The following is a 23,085-nucleotide window of genomic DNA, read 5'->3' as shown; positions in this document are numbered from 1 at the left end:
TTGCTATTCTGATTCTTTCCATAAGTTCTTCTCTGACCAGAACACTCTTTTGCTCAAGAAGCGTCACTGGCTCCAACTGACACTGGTATCAAATACAAACCTCCCTATCTCCACTATGGTCTCCCAATCCAACTTTCCAGTTTCAGTCGATGTTACCTTTCCTTCTGCTATTCCATGGGCTTTCTTCTAGTTTCTCCCATATGATGTAACAGATCCCAGCCCTGCAAATGCAGCCTAGGCCATTCCTGCACCTCCTCACCTCAGCCACTTAGAATCCCTAGTCTCCCCCCAAGATCAGCACCAACACTGCCTTAGATGTAAGCTGACCCTCTTGGCTATTAGTGCCTTGTCCCCGCAAAAATTGCCTTAAATTTATTTCATATACACGAATAGCATTAAATGCCATTTCCCCAACAGAATGTAAGCTCACTCAGGGCCAGGATTGTTTCATTTTTGTCTTTAATATGTCTAGTACCTGGTACAAAGCAGGCACTTAACAATGAACATTCACTGAATAATCAATAAAGACCCAGATTCAACAATAAGTCATCCTTCTCAGCTTTGAGCCATGCCCCAAAGTAACAAGCGTTTCACCTACCATGAAAACCATAACCAACACTTCAACAGAACAGAGCCAAGGGCAGGACCTGGAACTAGAAACTTCTCACCGGCCTAACACTGGTCCATCAATCAATGTCCTGAGCACAGTTTTAAAACAGTTCCAAACCCACCTGTCAAACAGCCTACAATTTTCCCATGTTGTCCATAAGGGTATTGACAGACTTTGTCAAAAGCTCTGGTGAAATCTAGTTACATGGTATCTTAAGACATTCTTTAAGGTGGCAGCTAGGTGGCACAGTGGATAAAGCACTGGCCCTGGATTCAAGAGGACCCGAGTTCAAATCCTACCTCGGATACTTGACACTAGCTGTGTGACCCTGGGCAAGTCACTTAACTCTCATTGCCCCACCCCATCCCCCCAAAAAAGGGATTCCCCAATCTACCAAATTGAGTCTTTTTTTTTTTTACCCTGAGAGGATTTTAAACAATTTGGTAGTAACAGGGAAAGACACGGAGTAAGACATTGGACTCATATGCTCTTCATATGATCATGGCAATGATCTCTATCCCACACCTACCACCCAGGCTTGGCTGTGGTGACCAAATGAACCACACAGTCACCTGCTCTCTTTCTTTTTTTTTTTTTTTTTTTTTTAGTGAGGCAACTGGGGTTAAGTGACTTGCCCAGGGTCACACAGCCAGTAAGTGTTAAGTGTCTGAGGCCGGACCCGAATTCAGGTACTCCTGACTCCAGGGCCGGTGCTCTATCCACTGCGCCACTTAGCTGCCCCACACCAGCTCTCTCTTAAAAGGTACAACATAAGCACAAGGGAAACCCTAAGTGGACACAGCAATTCCACAATCACATTCCCACCCCTAGAAACAAAGCAAAGAAAAAGATCACTTTACCACATTTTGACACATCTGAATCTTCTCTTGAGCCAAGCTGTACTCCTCCCAGATCTTCTCCAGCTCATCTAGGGAAGATGGAGTAACCAGGTGACCTTCAGCCACCACTTTGACAGCATCAGAGAGATCATCTCCACAACGCACATTGATGTTCGATCTCCTGTTAATGGAGTGGTGAGGAAGCAGAACAAGAAGCCAAATCTTTACAAAACAGAAGTCTCACGACAGAAAAGATCCCTCCCATTCAATATCAACGAGCTCTAAATAAAATTTTAAGCTCCTACCAGGTCTAGATTTTCCCCACAAACCAAAACAAAAAATTTAATTCTTCCAAAGAGCACTTCTAGGAGCTAAAACATGCTAAATAATCCACTTATTAGGTTTTCTATGTTCTTCCTACATGTTGCCCCAGTTTCCTAGCTTTTCTCTCCATGGCTTGTTACTTATATCTCTCCACTCGTAAACAGTTATTTCTGCTTCACAAAAATAAAAACTCACGCTCTGCTATGAAATCCAGGACCCCCTCTTTACCAAATCCATACTTGCTTTTCTAGGGAAGGTCTGTCCTAATGTCAATGTACTCATAAGCCCAACCTTGCCTAGCTTAGCTTCCAAACAACAGAGACAGGGGCACACCTAGGTGGCACAGTAGGTAAAGCACCGGCCCTGGATTCAGAAGGACTTGAATTCAAATCCAGTCTCAGACACTTGACACTTACTAGCTGTGTGACCCTGGGCAAGTCACTTAACCCTAACTGCCCCATAAAAAAAGGGAAAGGAAAAGGAAAAGGAAAGGGAAAAGAACAAGCCAAACGACAGAGAGGACAAAAGCAAAGCAACAGCACAGGGAGGAGTGTTTGTTTTAAACAGAAAACTGAAGCTTTCGTTTAAAGGATAGAACACAAGGCTTATATTGATATTCTCTCAAATAAACCTATAAATCCTCTCTCTTTTTAATACTGACTCCAAAAAGAACCTAAGACTTTGTCAGCTGGGAAAGAACCATCCATGGCTTCATCTTCTTAGGGAATGCTCTAAACCAATGCAAACCCATCTAGGACCAAACCACAAAAGACTTAGGCTACTTGCCCAGATTACACAGAAGCGGTTTTAGAACCCATGTGTTTCCTGTCTATAAACCCAATTTCTTACCATCCACAATGCAGTACTCCCTCTGATTTCTTTTATAACTTTTTTTTTAATCACTTAAAAACCATCCAATCAAATCCAAGGCGATGTAATAGGGGAATACTGGAGACAGGAAGACAAGCCAAATATTGTCCCTGTAACCTAGACTCTGTGACCAGAAGTGCTACTCTGTAATGAGCCCATAAGAGGGCTGGTGCTAGATCACACCAGATTCCCTTTAAAGCGTCAGGAAACAGAGTTTGGTTCGTTTGGTTTTGAATGAGTAAGAGAAAGCAGGAACCAACCGAATAAATCCAATCCCCAAATGTAATGAGGTATGCCTCAATTTTCTTTAAGAATAATCTTTCTTTAAGAATGACTTCACCTACCTAACTTCTTTCAATATCTCAACCTTTGAAGCGAGACTCTTCATTCTCGTCCCTACATGGGTATGCAGGGTGTTTTCCAAGTGTTTAGTCAGTTCCATGGAAGTTGCTTTTGCTCGCTGAAAATATGGAAGACACATGTTGGTGTGGTGACGGTGACAGGAGAACGCACTTCTCTAAGTGAAATGATTGGGGGGGGGATTCTTTTAAAAACAATATGTCTCATGTTGGATCAGATGCCACGCAGAGCCCCAGTGGCACAGGGAAAGACAAATAACTGTGTGTCCAGAGGGCAGCATCATCTTCTTCATCTCATACTCATGGCATATTCAGGGAGGAGTCAGATCATTTTCCTCTTGATATAGAAATCTGACTGCAGAGAAAACTCTAGTTTTGTCTTCGCTATGAGCCCTAGGCCAGTTTATACAACCAGATGAAATGAAATATTTCCCTGATATAGAGCAGGAACAATTTCCCTGCCTGTGTTATTCCAAATTATTGTCCACACAAGATTTTCTAGAATACAGAAAGCAATGGCAGTAGTAATGTTAAATTATTTATATTTCACTCAGGAATCTATCAAAAGATTTTTCCCAGAAGCTTTATCTTGATATTAAAATTAAGTTTGCAGCACCACTTACCAACTAACAGAAGGTGGTCCAGAAACAGGCTTGCATAGCTTATGTAAAAATTTACATTTGTCCCAGATAATCAAAAGTCTACTTGTATTGCTTTTTTTTTTACAAAGCAGCATATTTTAAAATTTCAGAACTACCTTATAGATTTATTTCAACTCCAGTATAGAGTTGATATATCACAGTTACATTAAAATGCTCATTAAAGGGGCAGCTAGGTAGCACAGTGGATAAAGCACTGGCCCTGGATTCAGGAGGACCTGAGCTCAAATCTGGCCTCAGACACTTGACACTTACTAGCTGTGTGACCCTGGGCAAGTCACTTAGCCCTCACTGCCCCACAAAAAAAAAAAAGTTCATTAAAATCAAACCATCAGCATTAACATTAGTAAAAACTACAATTGAAACTGAAGTCAGGAAAAAAAAGAAGAAACTGAAGTCAGATCTGGAAGAACAGAAGGTCAAGAACATCAAAGAAACTAAAGGAAAAATGTAAAGGAAAGAGGTTTTGTAGCACCAGACCTTAAACTGTAATATAAGGAGGTGATTATCAAAACCACCCAATTCTGGCTAAGGAAAAGAAAAGCAGATCAGTAGAACAGAGCAAGCATACAATTTACGGCAGCAAATGAATATAGTAACCTAGGGTCTGAAAAGTGTAGACTTAAGTGTTTGGGACAAGAATTCATAATTTGGTAAAAATTGTTGGGAAAGCTGGAAAGCAGCCTGGCAGAAACTGGGCATAGACCAATATTTTACATCATTTATCAAGAGAGGGTCAAAATGGATACAAGACCTAGATGTAAAGGGAGAGATTACAAGAAAAATTGAAGAACCTGGAACATATTAACCATCAGACTTATGAATAAACAATTTATGAACAAGAGAGAGAGTGCACGCTGTGAAGTGTAAAATGGATTATTTTTATTACATTCAATTTAAAAGTTTCTGAACAAATATGCGTATGTGTCTAATGGCAGCTATGGAAAAAAGCCAGTCACACAATAACTTTGCTGTAGGTCTAAAATCGAGGTGTCCATAATGGATCAGCCATTTGGGGTGCACACCTTTTTTCTATCCCACTTTGGCATGGAAAAGCTTTATTTCTTAAGTTCAGAATCACAAGAAAAAAGAAAAGAAATTGAAGTCAGCTCTCTCTTTGCTCTCCAGTGTGTGCTGTCCTCCTCAATGTCTGTAGTTTTTCTAGATTTATTCCATTATTGGAGGAGTCGAGGTGTATTGCCTTTAACTGAATTCAACCCTAAGAGCCTAGAGTGAGTTCCCTTAGAGAATTTTTACAAAACCAACTCATGGAATCATTGGTGTGGGAATCATTCTTTCTACCTAACTTGGCTCTGAAATCACCTGTGGAGTCCTTCCACACACACACAGACCACAAGAGGAAGAATGGGATGGGACCGGCAGGGCAGAGGTCCCCAGTCCATACCTGCAGCTCCAGGGATGACTGCTCTACCTTCAGCCCCAGCTCTCTGTAACTCTCAAGCAGGGCCTCCTTCTCTGCTTTAAGCTTTTCATTCTCTTCAATTAGCTTCTGGTCCTGCTTGATTTTTTCCAGGCTGACGTTTGTTCCCAAATTAAAGTCACCAACAGCTAGCCTTTCCCTGTTAAAAATGAGTAAGAAACAGAAGAGTCAAAGGAAATTCACCTGAGTTTTCAAAGGACCTGATATGAGAAGCCCAAAACGCCTTCAACGCTGCCCACAACAACACTTGTGAATGTCAAGGTAAGCTTGGAGACTGGCCCATTCTGAGCATTAAATAGTGTACAGACATCTGGGGAGAAAAGGCTGACTAAATTCTAGGGCTAAAAATCATACTTAACAACAACAAAAACCACGCACAAAGAAGTTGCTGCCTACTCTCATTCCTACCCAAGAAGTGTATAAAGGAACCTTACAGTAGCACAAGAGAAAGTAGTTCTGCCCTGGATTCCTCCACCAATGGAACAGCAACCAAAGGGCCTCACAATCAGGCTGTCTCCACTAAAAGGTGACAAACTCTGGCCTGACAACACCCACCACTGAGGTGCCAAGCCAAGCTTTCTGCTTCAAAGTGAGTCACAATTTCATAAATATAAGCACTTTTCAAGAGTTCTTCATTTCTCCACACTGTATACACAATTAAAGATTCAAAGACGTCTGTTTTTTTCCCCAAGTAAAAATGAGCAAATGAGTATAAAACATGCCTGTACTTTAAAAAAAAGAGGAAGATACACAAGCCCCTCTTTTCTACAACTGCCTTTGCAATTTAGTGGTCTTTTTAACTAACTTTGAGAACTGTCTGGGGCGGTTTGCCACCACCATGAAAGTGCCTTTATTCCTGGAGCCTCCCCAATAAGTCATGCCCTCTCTAATAAGGCCTAGAGTCATGCCATTACCTCTTTACAGGATATGGAATGGAAACCAAATCTAGTGTCAGTCCAAAAAGTCAGCGGCACTACAAGGACCTGGCTCAGGTCAGCGGCATCCCATTATAGCGGCATCTCCTCTAGAAGAAGCTGCTCTTAGAAAAACCAGCCTCTTCCCACCAGACTTACTTGGGGAATGTGACAAGAGTTTTCGCCTTTAGGTCAGGAACCATTCTCCCATTGAAGCGGCTCTTTGGCCTGGTGAAGGCTGAGGGGTTGGGCCTATGCCCCCAAAGGGGAATTGGGCTCTTGAGGTTCCCAAGGCCAAGCTGACCAGCGTCTGTTTTCTTCTCCTCAGAGATATTATTGCTGGAAGGGAGTTTGCATTTCTCTGCATACCCTTTCTTGGCCACTTCTTCCCCGATATCCACACTACCATACTCAGCCTGAGCGACAATTGTACCGTCCTGATATGTCGCTTTATGTCGCATTTTTATTTCCTTTTCAAAAATCAAGCTCCCCAAAAATGATCTGCCCTAGGAAAGACAAGAAAGAGGAGAGTCATTAAATTCTCCACAAGTATATCTTCTTGGAGTCAGAGTCATAGAACTTGGAGTTAGAAGCGACCGATAGATCATTTACTTCATTTTACACATGGACAAACGAAGGGAAGTTGAGGTACCTCACTCAAATCCAGAGAGTAGAGGGCAGAATCAGGATTTGAACCCAGGTCCTCTAAGGCCATCTCTAAAAGTTTACTTATGGGATACAAAAGTGAAGAATGGAGAATGCGCAGAATTGGAGTATATTAAAAGAGGTAGGAACATCAAACGAGGAAGCTGAGGCCCACAGAGTACAGGCTTGCCCAGAATCACACAGCTAAAGTGGAAATAGCTTGGGACCCCAAGGAAGAGAGCACTGGTCTTGGAATTGGGAAGCCCTAAGTTCAAATTCTGCTCTACTAGCTCTGTGACCCTGGGTAAGTCACTTAACCTTTCTCAGCTTCTGTCCATATCCATAAAATGGGAATAATGATAACATCTACTATGCATATAAGAAATATAAAACACCTTGTAAACTTGAAGATACTATGTACAAAGGGGAGCTGTTCTTCCTCTAATAGCTCAGCGCTCTTTCCATCATGCTACATTGTGCTGTTTTGTCAGTCTTACGACCCTGTGACCCCACTTGGGGCTTTCTTGGCAGAGATAAGTACCTACACGGGGAGGTGGTTCAGTGAACGGAGCACTGGGCCTGGAGTGAGGAAGACCCAAGTTCAAATCCAGCCTCAGACACTTGGGAGCCGTGTGACTATGGGTAAGTCACTTAACCCCACTAGAAAAGGAAGGAGCAAACCACTCCAGTATCTTCGCCAAGGAAACCCAAACAGGGTTATGAAGAGTTGGACACCACTGGACAACATAGCAGAGACGCTGGAGTGGTTTGCCATTTCCTTTTTCAGCTCATTTGACAGATGAGGAAACAGGGGCAAACAGGGTAAAGTGACTTGCCCAAGTTCACGTAGCTAGTGGCTGAGGCTGCTTTTGAAATCCCATCTTCCCAAGTCTAGGACCAGCACTCTGTGCACCACAGCGCCACCTAGTTTCCCCTTCACTACAGTATGTTGTGACAAATTCATTTTTGACGTGATCACTTCCCCTCGCTGTTATTTATACACACATATGTCTGTGTGTACATACATGCACGTACATCACTGTATCTATAGCACTAAAGTAATAATTCTTAACAAAGAAGCCTTCAAGCTGCCAGGGGAACCACTAAGACCACAGGCCTGGGATTCAGGAGTCATCCACAGTGAGAACTGCTCATGCCTCCCCGGGGCAGAGAACTATGGTGGACATGAAGGAGTGCTCTCGCTTCATCAGGTGTTTTCTCTTTCTCTCTCTCTCTCTCTCTCTCTCTCTCTCTCTCTCTCTCTTGTGTTACCTGTCTGAGGGCAGGGGTTGTTGCTGTGTCTCTGCATTCCTAGCAGGGAGGTATTTGCACCTAGTAAGCACTTAATAATCCTCCTGAATGAGAGTGGTCTACACAGCACTTTCCACATCCAAGTGACTGAATCCTGGAAGTTCAATCCTCTTCAACTGAACATAATGTTCAGAATGCCTTCAAGCTGCCCGATCCTGAGACTGCACCATGTCCTTCTCTGCAGTCACCAACCCAGCCTAGAAGTCTGGAGCTCCTGCCAGCCCCTTCAAAATGGGGAGAGATCCACATCCCCACCCCAAAACTGGACCGTTGTTTTGTTTTTGTTTTTAACAAAGCAGCTTTACTCCCAATGGATTTTTTCATTCTTTTTAATGTTCTGGGAAGCCTAACTTCGACCTATGATAGAGTTCACAACTAATTAGAGTTTGCACAGGTTACATTGTCCATCCTAAGTCACATGGTTCTTAATGGACTAATTTATGGCCAGGTTCTCTGCCTCTCAGTCCAGTGTTCCCCGTACCTTAGGAAGCCCAGTGTTTCTAATCCTCCATCACCCACTTCAATGAAGTCCAAAAGAACTTCAATGTTCCCACAATAAGATACTAGTATATGAATGCACAAGACATTTAAGGAAGGACTGAACTCTTTCTCATGTAAACAACTGCTGAATCATCTCAATTTCTATAACATTCGAACAAGAAAATCTAATTTTATTAGACAATTCAGTTATTAAGAGATACATTTTAAATGCTTCATTTCTGTCAAATCTAAAAAAGGGCTTTTCCCTAGATCCTAAACCAATCCCAGGGGCAAAAGTTACCGGAAGAGCTGGGAAAGAAGAAAAGATGTGAAGACCTACCCCAACAAGGAAAAACTTCTAACAATTAGAGTTGTCCAAAAATGAAAAGGGCTGCTTCAGGAAGCAGCGGTTTCTTCCCTTAGGAGAGGCCCGTCAAAACCTAGATGACCACACCCCAGGGTTGTTGCAGACAACAAAGAGGCATGGCTTAAATGGATGATGTCTGAAGGGCCTTCCAGTTCAGAGATTCTGTGACAACAAGTTTATCCTTTCCTAGAAAGCCAAACCTAGTGCAGTTCAAAAGGAGGCTGGGCACTCAGTCCTAACTCCTCCTGCAAAGACCACCAGAATGACTGATCCTAGGCAAAGACCTCAAGACTCCAGACAGATAATCTCCCCCCACTTCTACTTTCTCCCCACCTTTTTTCCTTTTTTTGTTTTTCCTCTATTCACACTGCTTTCACCCCCATTTTATTTCCCTACTGATAGCTATGTTTTAAATAGTTTATTTAGGTCCTCAAAAAGTCTTAACAGGAGAGAACTGACTTCCTTCCATCAGGTCTTTCAGTGGTTCAGCCACTGCTAAAACTCATGACTCTCATGCTCACCTGTACTGTCTCATTTGGAAGGGAAGCTCTTTTAAGATTGGAGCCTTAGGGGCAGCTAGGTGGTACAGTGGATAAAGCACTGGCCTTAAATTCAGGGGGACCAGAGTTCAAATCTGACCTCAGACACTTGACACTTACTAGCTGTGTGACCCTGGGCAAGTCACTTAACCCTCACTGCCCCGCCAAAAAAAAAAAAAAAAAAAGATCGGGGGCCTTTATGTGTGCCTCATTCTACATAACTGCTACAAGACTAGGCAGAAATCAAAGATCCACAAAGAGGAGATTTAATCTGGCATTGCCCATCGAAGAAAAAAAAAAACCAGCTCAAGAACAGTTTTCATGACACTCGAGTTCAGAGCTGCCTCTGTCTTATGTAGAAAAAAACTTATTGCTTGAGCCAGTTTCCTCATATGAAACCCACAAAGTGAGGCTAGATCACCTATGAAGTTTCTTCCAGCCCCTAAACCGTATGATTTTAAATCTACGGGAAGTATAGGCAAGTCTATACTCAGTAAAGTCAGATTTTTAAAAGTACTTGAGGCTTTGCTCTTAAAACCCTCAATGCCAAAATATTGAAGACTGTGTACTGTCATTTAAGCATGCTATCAATCACATAAGAACAGCTATTTTCACTAGATTTGATTCAATTCAGCATAGAGAAATGTTTCCTCTAATGATGACAGTGTTGAGAAGCTACTTCACACAAAAAACCTGCAAGATTCTTAGGAAAAAAAACCGGTAATTACAGGTAGAAGAAGGAATTTTAATTTTTTTGTGTTATAATCTTGATTAAATTACTTTTTACCCCCACAAAAAAAACAAACAACTTTGCTAAGTAGAATGTTATCCCAAAGGAAATAAGCATGTAATTTAGTATCACTGAACAAAGCACAACAATCACTGTAAAACAAAGAGTTGGGGGTGGGGGTAGTATGAGAACAGAGCTCTGAAATTATTATCTCCTTCCTTGGGTTATATGTCATTACAACAAAACCCTAAGGAAATAAATAAGCTAAAAGGGAGTTGACACACTGCATTTGCAAGCACAGCTCGACAATGTAAGAGTCTACCAATCCCCAAATCTCACTAATTCAGGTTCTAATGACTTTGAATTTTAGCTACTGAAGAGGAATGGCAAGTCTGCCTTCATTCAAAGACAGCAGAAAGAAATAATATAAACAAGGTTATGGAGAGAATGTGTGAAATACTTAAAGAGTGTATAACCTATATCTGATTGCTTACCACCTCAAGGAGAGAGCAAGGGAGGGAGGGAAGGAAAGATAGAATTTGGAACTCAAAACTTTAAATAAAAATGTTTATTATTGTTTTTACAAAGAAATACTTAAGAGGATATATTTTTCATGGCTTTGTGACTCAGAAAAACTGATTTATATGCAGCTATACTAATTGCAAAGGTCCTTTTTACAAGAAAACAGTTATATTGGTTTCAAAACCTTATGATATATTCATGATGTTCAATGAGATCAATCCCATCTCTTTGATTTATGCTAACCTACCTTCCAATAGAGAAGGGATGAAATCTAAATGCAGACTGAAACATCCCTCCCCACTTTATTTTGATATGGCTAATGGAGGAATTTCTTGCTTGACTCTACATGTTTCTAATGGGCTTTGTTTTCCTTATGTTCTCAAATGGGAGGCAGGAGGAGAGAAAGAATGTGAAACCTTAAAGTAAAATAAAACTGAATTTTAAAAAGTAACTGACTCAGTAAATAAACTTTAGGGAGTTGCTCAATGTCACTAAGCTAGAAAGAGTCAAGAGAAGAAATTAGAAGCAAGTCTTCCAACTCCAGACCGGCACCATCAACTATACCACCCTTCATACTACACCATCTTTGTCCAACTTGAATAAAGATGTCAAGTTAAGGCTGGTCCCCACTATGGGATGGAGCTTTGCTTCTGGAGATCTTGTAAACACTGCAAACCATTGCTACCTCATGGGCAAACTGCAACTAGGGTCTCTGTACTTTACAATCATCTTTCTTTCAAATTCATTTATAATTCATGATCTTCACGCATTCAGACTAACCTTCCTCCCAGTCTAAATTAGTGAGATTCAATATACTTTTATTTCACTGAGATTTCACCAATATCCCACATGTCCCTTTTCCAAGGAAAGGGCCTCGATACCTAAAGTTCATTTACTTGATTACATATAATCTTAAAAAGTGACGGTTACTTGCCTGGTCAAACTGAGTAACTTCTTGTCCAGAAGGAATCTGTAGTCCCCAGAGTCTGTATTTTTTGGCCACATCAGGAAACTGTAGATTCAAAGGAATCTCAACAATTTCAGAGCGATTCAGAATCTCTGTATTTCCATAGTCAACGTACCTTACCAGACACTGTGAGAGAAACACAAAGGAATAATAGAAACAGCAAAGCCAAAATCCAAGTAGAAAAACCAACTTATTACTTAGACACATATTTCTGTTTCCACTTTATCAACTACCTCTAAGCTTCCTAATAAATCACATAAGCCATATTCTCTGAAAATTGCCAAATCAATTGACCAACATTACTAAGCACTTACTGTGGGCCAGACACCAAATGCTTTTAGAAATGAAGCTAAGATTGCTAAAGGAGCTCTGCTATAACTTGAAAATAAATGAAACCCAAGGTCCAAGAAATAATACTTTAGACAATATTTGTTCAACTTTTAAAATTTGGCATCCTTTAAAAGGGATAATGCAGGATTACGTTTCAATGTACTGGCCCAAGAAATTTCAGTGGCTGTAATAATTCGGGATTCTTTACTTCAAGGTGGGAGCAAGTGTGTCACTCTAAAGGGAGAAGGAAAGGGGAAAGGAAATGCAACCAATATTTATTAAACACCTACCTCAAGTAAAACACTGAGCTAGATGCTAGGGATACAAAGACAAAAAAGAATGAAAGAAAGAACCATCCTCTGCCCCTGAGCAGCTAACAGTCTGGTGGGGATATATGACAAAATATGCAGCATAAACAAAGGAATTCCAGGAGTAAGAGAGTATGAGGGAGAAGAAGGAGAGGAAGAGGTCCTGGAAGCCTCAAGTAGACGTCTGTTCTTGAGTTATACCTTCAGAGAAGCTCAAGACTCTCATTCTACCTGTTAAAGCCAGGTATCTGGCTCTATCCTCCTTTTTCTGGCCTTGCTTCCCACACTGCAGCTCAGTGAAACAGGATCAAGAGCTGTGCCCCGAATGCAGCAGCCAAAGTGCTCGGCATTCGCACCAGACCCCCGCTTCCAGCTGTGCTCCCCTCGTTTCTGTTCCTTAGGAAACTTCCCTTGCTTCACTGCTCAGCTCAGGTTTGGCTCCAGGAAACCACGCCACCCCCACCCCTGCTGTTAAGGAACTTTGATTCCTCATATCACCTTACATTTACTCATCTGTGTGTGCTTTCTATGTCTCTCATAAAATGCAAGTTCTTCCAGAGCAAGATCTATTTCCCCTCAGCCTTTATGTTCCCGACATTCATTTCATCCGTGTTTGCTCAACTGGCTACTGTTAGCCAGAAGGCCTCTTTCTACTGACTAAACACCATTAGGGAAGAGGAAGAAGAAAGGGATCTAGTCTTAATTCCCCCGTTTTAGAGGAGACGAGGAAACTAAGGTCCAGAGAGTTTCAATGCTTGGCTCGTGATCATTTTCCTTCTATCTTTCTTCATTAACCATCCACATCTAAGAGACGCAAACAAAGCAAGTATTTCTCCTGGGTAACTTTAAAAATTCAAACACAGAAACATCCTCAAGTGTGCAGACTCCCCACTGACTGATGTTAAAGTTAATAACTGCTGATTACACTCAAAACCACTTCAGTTTTGCATCCCAGAGTTCACACATCATCAAAGCCAAAGAGTGAAACAGTTGTGTCCTGCCTTTTCATCGCTGATGACTTTCTGCACTTTACATCTGTACCAGCATTTATCTTCAGAAAACAACCCAGCATAAATCTGCAAAAGGGAAAAATGAAGCAAGATTATCAATCTACAACCATTAAGTGATGTTGGGAAGACAAAGCTTAAAAATGAAAAAAGGCCCATTTTCAAGGAGCTCCCCTTTCTATCAAGAGTCATAATTAACATGGATGCATACAGGGAGTCTCCAAAGTGTCACTGCTGTTTTAAGCTTAAAAGGGCGATAAGACTTTTGGGACAACTTTTATAGAATATTATTTGTTAAGCAGCTTTAGATAAAATAGACTATATTTAGTAGAACAACAGTTGAGATACGAATGGTTATACTTTATTTTTTAACCCAGAAGGTGCCATCAAATCTAATTCTAGAACTTGACTTATATCCAAAAAAGATTCACATACTTCACTAATGTATTCATTTGTGCATGGTAAATTGTTTTATAGGCCCTTAAATTATAGCAGGTTATATCCTTCAGCTAGCTCTTTCATGCACTAAACACTTTTCATTAAATTATAAACTTTTAAGCTATAAAGGAAAAAATCACCATAGGATAAATTTATCATTTCAGATACCTGAGGTAAAGTAGTTATCTCTGTCTCTTTAGTGTATAGATAAAATCAATGGTGAATCACCCAAACGTCTGGAGGACATTTCCTATTCCCTAGATGGTTTTCTGGGTTACATTCAGAGATATGACTGGATAGAGCACCGGCCCTGGAGTCCTACTCCAACTTTTCCTGACTTACCTCCACTACTGGTTGTCAGGGGTCAAAAATACACAGCACTGTCCTGTCACTCTATCATGTACTTATGTAATGCTGTCTCTTATAGCCACGTTGGCATCTGACCCTTCTTCACTACACTCTCAAGGTCCTCATGTAAGTACAAGGTCTGATCTGAAATCTGTAAGTGCCCCTTTCCCCTAGAGCAAGCTGATCTGTAAACCACAGGGATAATGTTACATGAAATGGACCATCCAGAAGAAAGAGAGAGACAGTGTTAATTAAGGATCCACAAAGACAGAAGATAACATATCCATTAAAAATCTTCAACAACTAGGTCACAATTTATAACCCAAAGTACAAAAGGTTATGTCTGCCTTATTTTAATCAGCCTGAACTAAACCTAATTTAAATGTTCTTCAACAGAAAAAATGCAATTTAACTTAAACAATTAAGGGCCTCCTATCAGCCAGGCAAAAGTGGCCCATCAAGGTTGGAACTGCCCAGACAGGAAGGGAGATATAAGGCAACAAAGAAGCCAGGACAGGCCTTTCAGCAAGAGAGAGACGTGATCAGACCTGCCTGTGCCTCCGCAAGATTTTATCAGTGGTTTGAAGACTGAACTGGAGGCCAGGAAGAAAACCAATCCAATCAATTAGGAGGCTATTAATAATAATAGTCCAATCTTGCAGTAATGAGGACCTCAGCACAGGAAAAGAAAAACAAGTCAGTTATGGGAAACACAGCCCTGGTCACAAAACCAGACTCGGCTCCCTCCTTACATAACTTCAGAGCAGGGAAGCCTGAGTCTAGGAAATGACCACCGTATTGGTTTTCACAGGCTGTGGCAATGATGCTACATTGAATCAACTTAAAAGTCCCTTCATTTTCACTCACTTAGACATAGGGGCTGCTCTCAACATGGCTAGAAGAGTATTCCTATCACTGAGATCAGATCCAACCAAGAACATACATGGTGAAAGTTCCTAGTCACACCAAGCCTTCCCCTAGGAGACTCTCAATCAGATCCTCTCTGAGCATTTATAACATGACTTTCAGAGCTGTACAAATGTATTAGAATTGCAGTTCGTACAGATTCTAAAAATATTGCTTACCAAGTATCAAAAATGCACTATAAACTGTATAAATTAGGAAAACATGACCTTACATCAAACAAAAAGGAAAAATAAAAGTATGAAAAATGAACGGAATAATTCCACCAAAGAATGGCTTACCTTGTTTAGGTCAGGATTCCCAAAAACTGCATTGGACTGGGGACAAACTTCAGCCAGAGCACAACCTATCTTCACAATATCACGATTTCTATTGATACTCTAAGAAAGGACAAATGGCATGGAATCAAAGGGAAGAAAGGAAAGCAAGAGATAAATGTGTTAACCCATAACCCAACAGGTTTGTGTTAATTGACAGTTTTATTTTCTGCCACATTAAGTACTATGGCAATTTTTAAACTATTTTTCTCTAGAATCCATAATTCCATTGGCATGGGTCCCACACTGCCACAGATTGCTTGCAACAACTTAATAAATGGTCTTCCTGATCTCCTGTGGCCAAAAATAATTCTACCACCCCCCATAGGGAACATAGTGACTAGCCCCTCTAAAGTGAGTTAGTCTAACCCTCAGATCACAAGTGGTTGGGCTACCTGACACATACTTTTAAGCCTTCAATTTCAGATAAGCACTGCCAGGCCATAAAACACTTTACACCATGACTGAGAAACCAGGATCCTCTCCATACCACAGTAAGGCACAGCAAGGAGACTATTACCAAAAACAAAACAAAAACAACTTGTTCTTTGAAGACTTGGAGTCTTAAGTAACAGACCAGATTTCTTTACAGTGATACAAAGAAGTTTCCCCACCTCCCGCTCCTCAATAAGACATCCCATAGGATGTAGATGAAAAGGCTATTTCTTGAAAATCATTAAGTCACGCGGGATTCAAAGCCATCAATGTCCTCTTCATTAAGCTCCTTGAAGACATTAATTTTAAGATAAAATTCTGAGGATTAAGAAATCCCCTCTCTGCCTCCTGAGGCTGCCTGGAACCCAATCCCACTGGTAAAGAAACACTACCAGAGTTATGCATTCCTTGCTGCTCAGCAATTCCAAATTCCAAATCCTATCAGTTCTAAAGGGAACTCTAGGCTTGTAGTTTGGCTAAGACACTAGCAAAAGTCCCCTGTACATCTTCAACAAATGGCCGGCCATACAGCCTTTGCTTGAAGATAAGGAGATGTTCACTCCAATCCACTGCACGTTGAAATATCTCTAATGGCAATTATTCCTTTACTTCAGTCACAGATTAGTTCCTCTGGATCACCCATACACTACTCCTAGTTATCTTTAGAGAACGATCTTAGGTTCTGCCAAGTCGTAGACGCAATCTGTGACAGAATAGAGTAATGAACAAAACAAATCTAATCTTTTATTCGTGACATCCCGTCAACTACCATATTGTAACCCTTCCTCCCCCAAGTCTTCTCTTCTTCAGGCTAAATAGCTCTAATTTCTTCAACCAAATTATTATCTGGCATGAACTCAGGGCCTTTCAAAATGGCATCCAGAACTAAACCAGAACATTTCGGATCTGGTCTGAATGAGTACAATATAATTGGACCAACTCATCCATGGTCCCAGACACAGTGAACCAAGGAATTGACTAGGTTGCCAGGTCACATTGCTAACTCATACTGAGTTTAGGGTCCACTAAAACCTCAACATCTTTTTCAAATTCCTATCTAGTCATGATTCCTCCCACCCTTACTTGTGATTATGAAGCCCATTCTTTTACCCCCAAAATAAGATGTTATGTTTTTCCCTATTAAATTTCATCGCCTAAGCACCTAATAGTGGCTTTCATATACTTTGACTCAGTACACTGTGGTATTCCAATTAGCATCAGGCATATATCATTTGTCTCTAACTGCTGTTTCAAATAAAGGTTAGTGGTTGAAGATAATGACTGACCCCCTATTTTTGTTTAGGCAAAATCAGCCTTGACATCCAGATGGTATTTTTACCTGTGCCCAAAATGTGACTGCATCTTCTACATGACTTCCAACCACATCCTCAACTGAAACCAGAATGACAGGAAAAAAATTAGGAGTGATTCAACATTAACTTGCTCTGAAACACAAGAATTTGTATTATCAGTACCTTTATTATAGGTTACGTCTTCATCCATGTTGACAGCCCCTGAAAAACTAAAATTATTCAATACCTTGAATATAGTAAGGATCATAGGATCATAGATCGAGACCCTGGAGACACCTCAGTAAGAATCTAGACCAACCCTTTAATTTTACAGATAAAAAAACTGAGACCCCAAGAAGGTACATGACTTGCCCAACATTACACATGCAATAAATAACAGAGCCAGAATTCAAACCCATGATGTCTGAGGTGACTGAAATTCCCCCAACTTTAACAACTTCAGGCACTGAATATTCTATTTCAACTACAGTCTTACCCTGGTGTCATTTTAGAAAGAAGAAAAACTAGAAAAAGGAAAGTCTCTGCTCTTGAAATCCAGGCCACAAGACAGTAGTTGACTGTTTTCTGCACCAATAGCTTTCCCCCTATGATCAAAGGCTTGTTTCACAAGATGGGTATGTAAATGTTTCCTGCTCCTTTACAAGACACAGCTTCTATCACTGAAATCTTTTATTTTGCTAAATGTTCGCGCAAGTTTACAATACGGAAGCAGAGATATATTATGTTCTGGTCAATTATACTACCCAAGAATACTTGACATCTTTTTTCTGCAATAAGGAAACACAGTGATGAAACCGACAAAACCTGGCCTTGATCATCAGAAAGGCTGGGCAGGTAGGTCTCCAGCTCTGTTCCTTACTAGCTATCTAGAGGACCCTGAGAAAGCCACCTAACCTCTGTAAGCATCAATTTCCTCATCTCAATTGGATAACCATGCTTCCACTACCTAACTCACAGGTTGTTGTAAGGAAAATTGTGTAAACCACCGTGTAAATATGCAATCTGATTGAAACATCAGCTAGCTGGCATGGGTAGTAAGGTACACAGAGAATCAGATCCTTAAAAAACTTGAAGGCCAACTTCCAAAGTGTCATAAGAAAAATGTTGAAAATAAAACACAGAAAAAAACGGCTTGGGCCTTTATTATCAAAGACTTTGAAATCACACAAACACTACAAAAGGGATCAAATATCCCCAATCTTTCCTCAAATATAATTGTTTTCCTCATAAACTAGAAGCAAGGCTAAGGGTAGACCATCTAACTTCATCAGAAAAAAAAAAAGAAATCAGTATTCTTATTAGTTTACCCTTAGCAAATTAAAATACAGTACGGACCATTTGGGACACAAAAGTCTGAGTAATTCTTAGGAAGAAACTAAAAACAAGGCAGTTTAAAATACAATTTCAGTGGTATTCTCTCACATCAAGCCTCTAAAAAGATGTCCAAAGAAATGCCCACAAAGCTTCAAGCCCTCTATGCTATCTTCCAATAAGTGGAAAAAATTAAACTAACAACTTTAATTTTTCTCGAACTGAGAACAAAAAGCTGCAGGCTTTGAAACCTTATCCTAGGCAGTTTAGAATAGTTTAAAAGGCTTTAAATGCAGTTCTTTATTTCAAAGCCTTTGACTAACACCACTTACTACACTAACACCTGTAGGGCATGGGAAAAGTTTAAATCTTTAAAAACTAAATCGGGCAAAAAAAGTTACAGGATCTTGTCCAAGACAAGCAGTTAAGGAAATCAGACTAGAGAGCAAGGGTTCTTGGTATCAAGTCTCTGAACTTTGTTTGAAAAAAATAATTTTGTAACAGTATTTGGACCGGGAGTCTGGAATAATGAACTCAATCGCTGCCCAAGGCACTGTGTGCCTCAAATTCCTCATCTGTATAAACACCTAATCTTATAAACTGAGGATCCTCCCAGTTGGGGAGGATAAAATGATATCCATAAAGCAAAGCACTGTATATAAATGCTAGCTATTAACATAACTGGTTTCCTTTGTAATCCTATGTACTAAAAACACTGTTCTGGGTAGAAGTCTACAGGCTTCAGAGGACTGCAAAAAGTACAAAATCCCCAGACTGGACACATGTCCCACGCCCTTCTCTAGGGACAAGTCAGCAAGAATCTGCCCACACTGCCCCTCAAAGGGTGGCTACCCTACTCTAGACGGGAAGGTGGAAGAGCTTCCTCCTGCAAGAAGCCCCGCCCCCACCCTGACACCCAGGTGGCTCTGGCAGCTCCTGCCCAGGACTTTCTCACAAAACCACCAAAAGGCGAACCCAAAGCCCGTTACACGGTCGGAACCGCCGGCCTGAAAAGGGCCCTGCAAGCAATGCCCTTCGCTTTACAGAGAGGGAAACTGAGGCCCGGAGAAGTGATCACAGCGCTGGGGGGGGGGGGCCTCGCCAGTGCAGGTGGTCCACCCCCTAACTGTACAAATAGGGAAACTGAGGCCAGGGAGGGGAGGGCCCAAGGATTGTGGCCCCGCCTGACCACGAACCTCTGGGCCCTTAGCTGGGCTGGTCCTTGATCAGCAGACCCAGGGTCCATCACCGGCCTCTCCAAGAGGGAGCGCCCCACTCCGCGGCGGCGGCCCTGCCGGGCTCCTCACCCACTCACTCCCACGGACACGGTCACGACACCACAGGCGGCCCCCTCCCCCAACACCCCTGCTGTCTCGCCCGCCCGCCCGCTCGCTCGCGCGCCCCACCACCCGCTAGCTCCGAGCCCGCTCGCGCCCCGCCCCACGTGACCGCGCCCCTCCCCCGCTTCTCGCACCTCGCGCGGCCACCACTGCCGGTTTTCCAAGGCGCTGGCTCTGTGCATGCGCACTGCGGCCCGACCGTCGGGGAGCGGGAAGAGCACGTGGCGCGGCGGCTCCCCCCGCGGTCCTGCGCGAGACTGCTTCGGGTGTCGTCATGGGGACCGCGTGTGGAGCGGGCTGCACGCGGAGGGGGCGAGGGCGTTTATAATTGGACGGCGCTGTGGCGGATGGCCTCGAGCCGGCCGGGCTGCGCCCTCCAGCCACGCTTTCCTCGTGGAGCACAGACGTCCTCCCAGCGCTAGGAGGGGAGGGGCCAGCACCCTCGCCCCACCCCCAGCACCTCCCATCCGTGCTGGGGAGGGAGGGCCTAGCCCTCCCACGCACACGTTTCAGCCGTGATGGAGAGGAGGGGATCAGCACCCCCCCCATCCCACCAAATGTGGGGAGGGGAGAGGAGACTGCCCCCCTCGCCTCGTCCTCCACACCCACATCAGGCACGGAGGCTTCTTCCTCCGGGCGCGTAGGACCAGGAGGCTCCACACCCCACGCTCGCTTCTTCCGACCCTACACCCAGTTGCCTGCCCTCACCGACCCAAGAGCCCGCCGCAAAGCCCGGGCTTTTCCAGGGGCCGTACCCCTCCACCACCCAAATGTCATCACTGGGCAGCGGTTGCCAAGCACGCCAGATGCCCCCACCCGAGCTTGTTGAGTTGAAGTTCTCCCTGCCGCGATCACTTTGCCCAACCCGATGCCCTTCTTGCACACCTTTTTTTCTCGGCTGCAGACGTGGGAGGCCAGGCCTGGCCATCAAGCCATGCCACCAGCGCTTTTGGAGGCCCAGGGACCCCTAGTAGCCATCCCTGTGGCCCAGGGCAAGTCTAACATTTGAAGAACGGTTGCTTGATCTGCAGTGGTGAGGGGCACTGGATGTTCCCAATACTGATGGAATTCTGGCCAAAACAAGCATGGTTACGCTCTTACATTTGCATTGTCTCTTCAGAAAGTGCAAGAGGCTTTAGACGCCACACCTAGAACTCTTAAGATCTATGCAATCATACAGTTGGTAGACCTCTACCCGCTGTAATGGAAAGAGCGTGGGAAACTGAATAAATGAAGCATTTATTAAGGTTCGAGTGCAAAGCACTGGGGATAAAAAATGTCCCAAAAGACCTAAATGCAAGTCCTGGCTGCTCCGGCTCACATAAACTCTTTATATTGAAAAATCCACGTTAAAAATAAGTAAACCCCTCCAACTACCTAGGTCACCAGATCGTGACATTTAAATGACATAATGCATTTAAAAGGCTTTAATAAAACTCCAGAAACCGAGAACTGTTTTCCAACCTCTGGCTATTGATTAACATCTCTCTGAAAAGGTTTGGTGGTTGTTTTGTTTTTACTAAATGAAAAGAGTTTTGTTACTGGTTAAAAAGGAGGGGCCACCACCCCCACCACCCCACCATGGGAAAGCAATCAACGATTTGATTAAATTGGATTCAAGCTGGCTAGTTCTTTTAAGAACCTGCAGGTGATCTGACTTCTGGTGGCTCTTATAATTCAATTCCTTTTCTAAAAGATTTTATAAAGGTTAAATGACTGTAGAATGAGCTCATAATGAAAATGCATTTAGATTATCTGTGGGTTTAAATGCATTAGGTCCAATGAATTCTTTAATACCCCCTGAAAATTAAAATGTACCTCACCACACTGAAAATTTCTTGTTAATTCGTGTCTGCCTCTTCATAACCCTATTTGGGGTTATCTTGGCAAAGATACTAGAATAGTTTGCCATTTCCTTCTCTAACTCATTTTTACAGATAAGGAAACTGAGGCAAACAGAGTTTAATCCACTTGCCCAATGTCACACAGATAGTAAATGTCAACTCAAGATGAGTCTTCCTGGCTTCAGGCCCAACACTCTATGCACTGTGCCACCCAGGTGGCCTCATACTGGAAAGAAGGAAGGAAGGAAGGAAGGAAGGAAGGAAGGAAGGAAGGAAGGAAGGAAGGAAGGAAGGAAGGAAGGAAGGAAGGAAGGAAGGAAGGAAGGAAGGAAGGAAGGAAGGAAGGAAGGGAGGGAGGAAGGAAGGAAGGAAGGAAGGAAGGAAGGAAGGAAGGAAGGAAGGAAGGAAGGAAGGAAGGAAGGAAGGAAGGAAGGAAGGAAGGAAGGAAGGAAGGAAGGAAGGAAGGAAGGAAGGAAGGAAGGAAGGAAGGAAGGAAGGAAGGAAGGAAGGAAGGAAGGAAGGAAGGAAGGAAGGAAGGAAGATGAAAAGAAAAACAACCTTAACACTACATAGTTATCTTTGGATGTGGCAGGAAGCCATATTGTGGCTCCTAAACAAACCACTTGATGGTCTACCCTGTGTTTTTGGTCAGAGGTGGAATCTTGAAAAAAGCAAAGGGGGGGGGGGCAACTAGGTGGCACAGTGGATAGAGCAGCAGCCCTAGAGTGAGGAGGACATGAATTCAAATCTGACCCCAGACACTTGACACTTACTAGCTGTGTGACTCTGGGCAAGTCACTTAACCCCAATTGCCTCACCAAAAAAAAACAAACAAAAACAAAACAAATAAGCATTATTGTCATAATGCATTTATCTTATTTAAACAATACATAAGCTAAAAGCCTCTGAATAATGCTAAAATTAATCCCTTGGTCACTGAGGGGATTGAATAAAAAAAGAGTACTAAAAAAAAGAAAAAAGCAAAGGGGGAAAAAACCACATTACAGGCCACACAAATATTAAATTATATTTAAGTCTGAAAGGCTCTAAAGAAAAAAATACCCCCTACTAAAAAATTCTCATTTTACTCCTAGTTTAATCTTTCGTACATTCAACCTTGGACAGTTGAACTTTTTTTTTTTTTTTTGAGAAAGATGAGAGAAAAAGACCATATCTGGACTCTTCTCAGAGCCCTCAAGGCAGAGAGTGAGTCTGGTTTCAGGCCCTACCGTTTTGTTGCCCAAATCTCCCAGCAGGGGGCCTCCGAGCACAAGAGGCTCTTGGGCCTTAAGCCAGATCGGGGCCTGGGTTTTGTGGGAGTCGGGCAGGGCTGCCCAAGGTGATCCCCACTTGACTCTGAATTCAAGCCCTTACTTGAGTTTTGTTTCCTTTGAAAGGTTGTGTTTACACAAGCACTGTTTCAGTGGGGAATGGGGACATTCTTGCCCTGCATAGGGTTGGGGCCTAGGGCTGCAATCTGATTGGTCAAACCTCAAGTCAGGTCTTCTTTCTTGAAGAGTTATGTACCTTAACACAGCATTGTTCTAAGGAGCTGACATTCTTGCCCAGAATAAGGTTATGGCCTAGTGCCAC

The 23,085-nt window shown here is 42.5% G+C and overlaps 1 protein-coding gene across 1 annotated transcript in view; it reads right to left on the bottom strand.

The window, feature by feature from the left end:
- STK31 (serine/threonine kinase 31) overlaps window positions 1-23,085 on the bottom strand; it is a 67,093-nt gene that overhangs the window by 42,779 nt on the left and 1,229 nt on the right. The window contains exons 2-10 of the mRNA XM_043964918.1: window positions 17,160-17,206; window positions 17,024-17,076; window positions 15,214-15,312; window positions 13,217-13,291; window positions 11,545-11,703; window positions 6,176-6,522; window positions 5,067-5,241; window positions 2,988-3,103; window positions 1,471-1,630 (exon numbers count right to left, since the gene is read on the bottom strand). Of these exons, the coding sequence (XP_043820853.1) occupies window positions 1,471-1,630; window positions 2,988-3,103; window positions 5,067-5,241; window positions 6,176-6,522; window positions 11,545-11,703; window positions 13,217-13,291; window positions 15,214-15,312; window positions 17,024-17,076; window positions 17,160-17,187 (1,212 nt within the window). The 5' untranslated portion in view covers window positions 17,188-17,206. The remainder of the gene's footprint in view (window positions 1-1,470; window positions 1,631-2,987; window positions 3,104-5,066; window positions 5,242-6,175; window positions 6,523-11,544; window positions 11,704-13,216; window positions 13,292-15,213; window positions 15,313-17,023; window positions 17,077-17,159; window positions 17,207-23,085) is intronic.

Source organism: Dromiciops gliroides, chromosome 5 (genome assembly GCF_019393635.1).
Source record: "Dromiciops gliroides isolate mDroGli1 chromosome 5, mDroGli1.pri, whole genome shotgun sequence".
NCBI lineage: Eukaryota > Metazoa > Chordata > Mammalia > Microbiotheria > Microbiotheriidae > Dromiciops > Dromiciops gliroides.
Note: the sequence above shows the minus strand (reverse complement) of the source record. Positions and strands in the feature narration are given on the sequence as shown.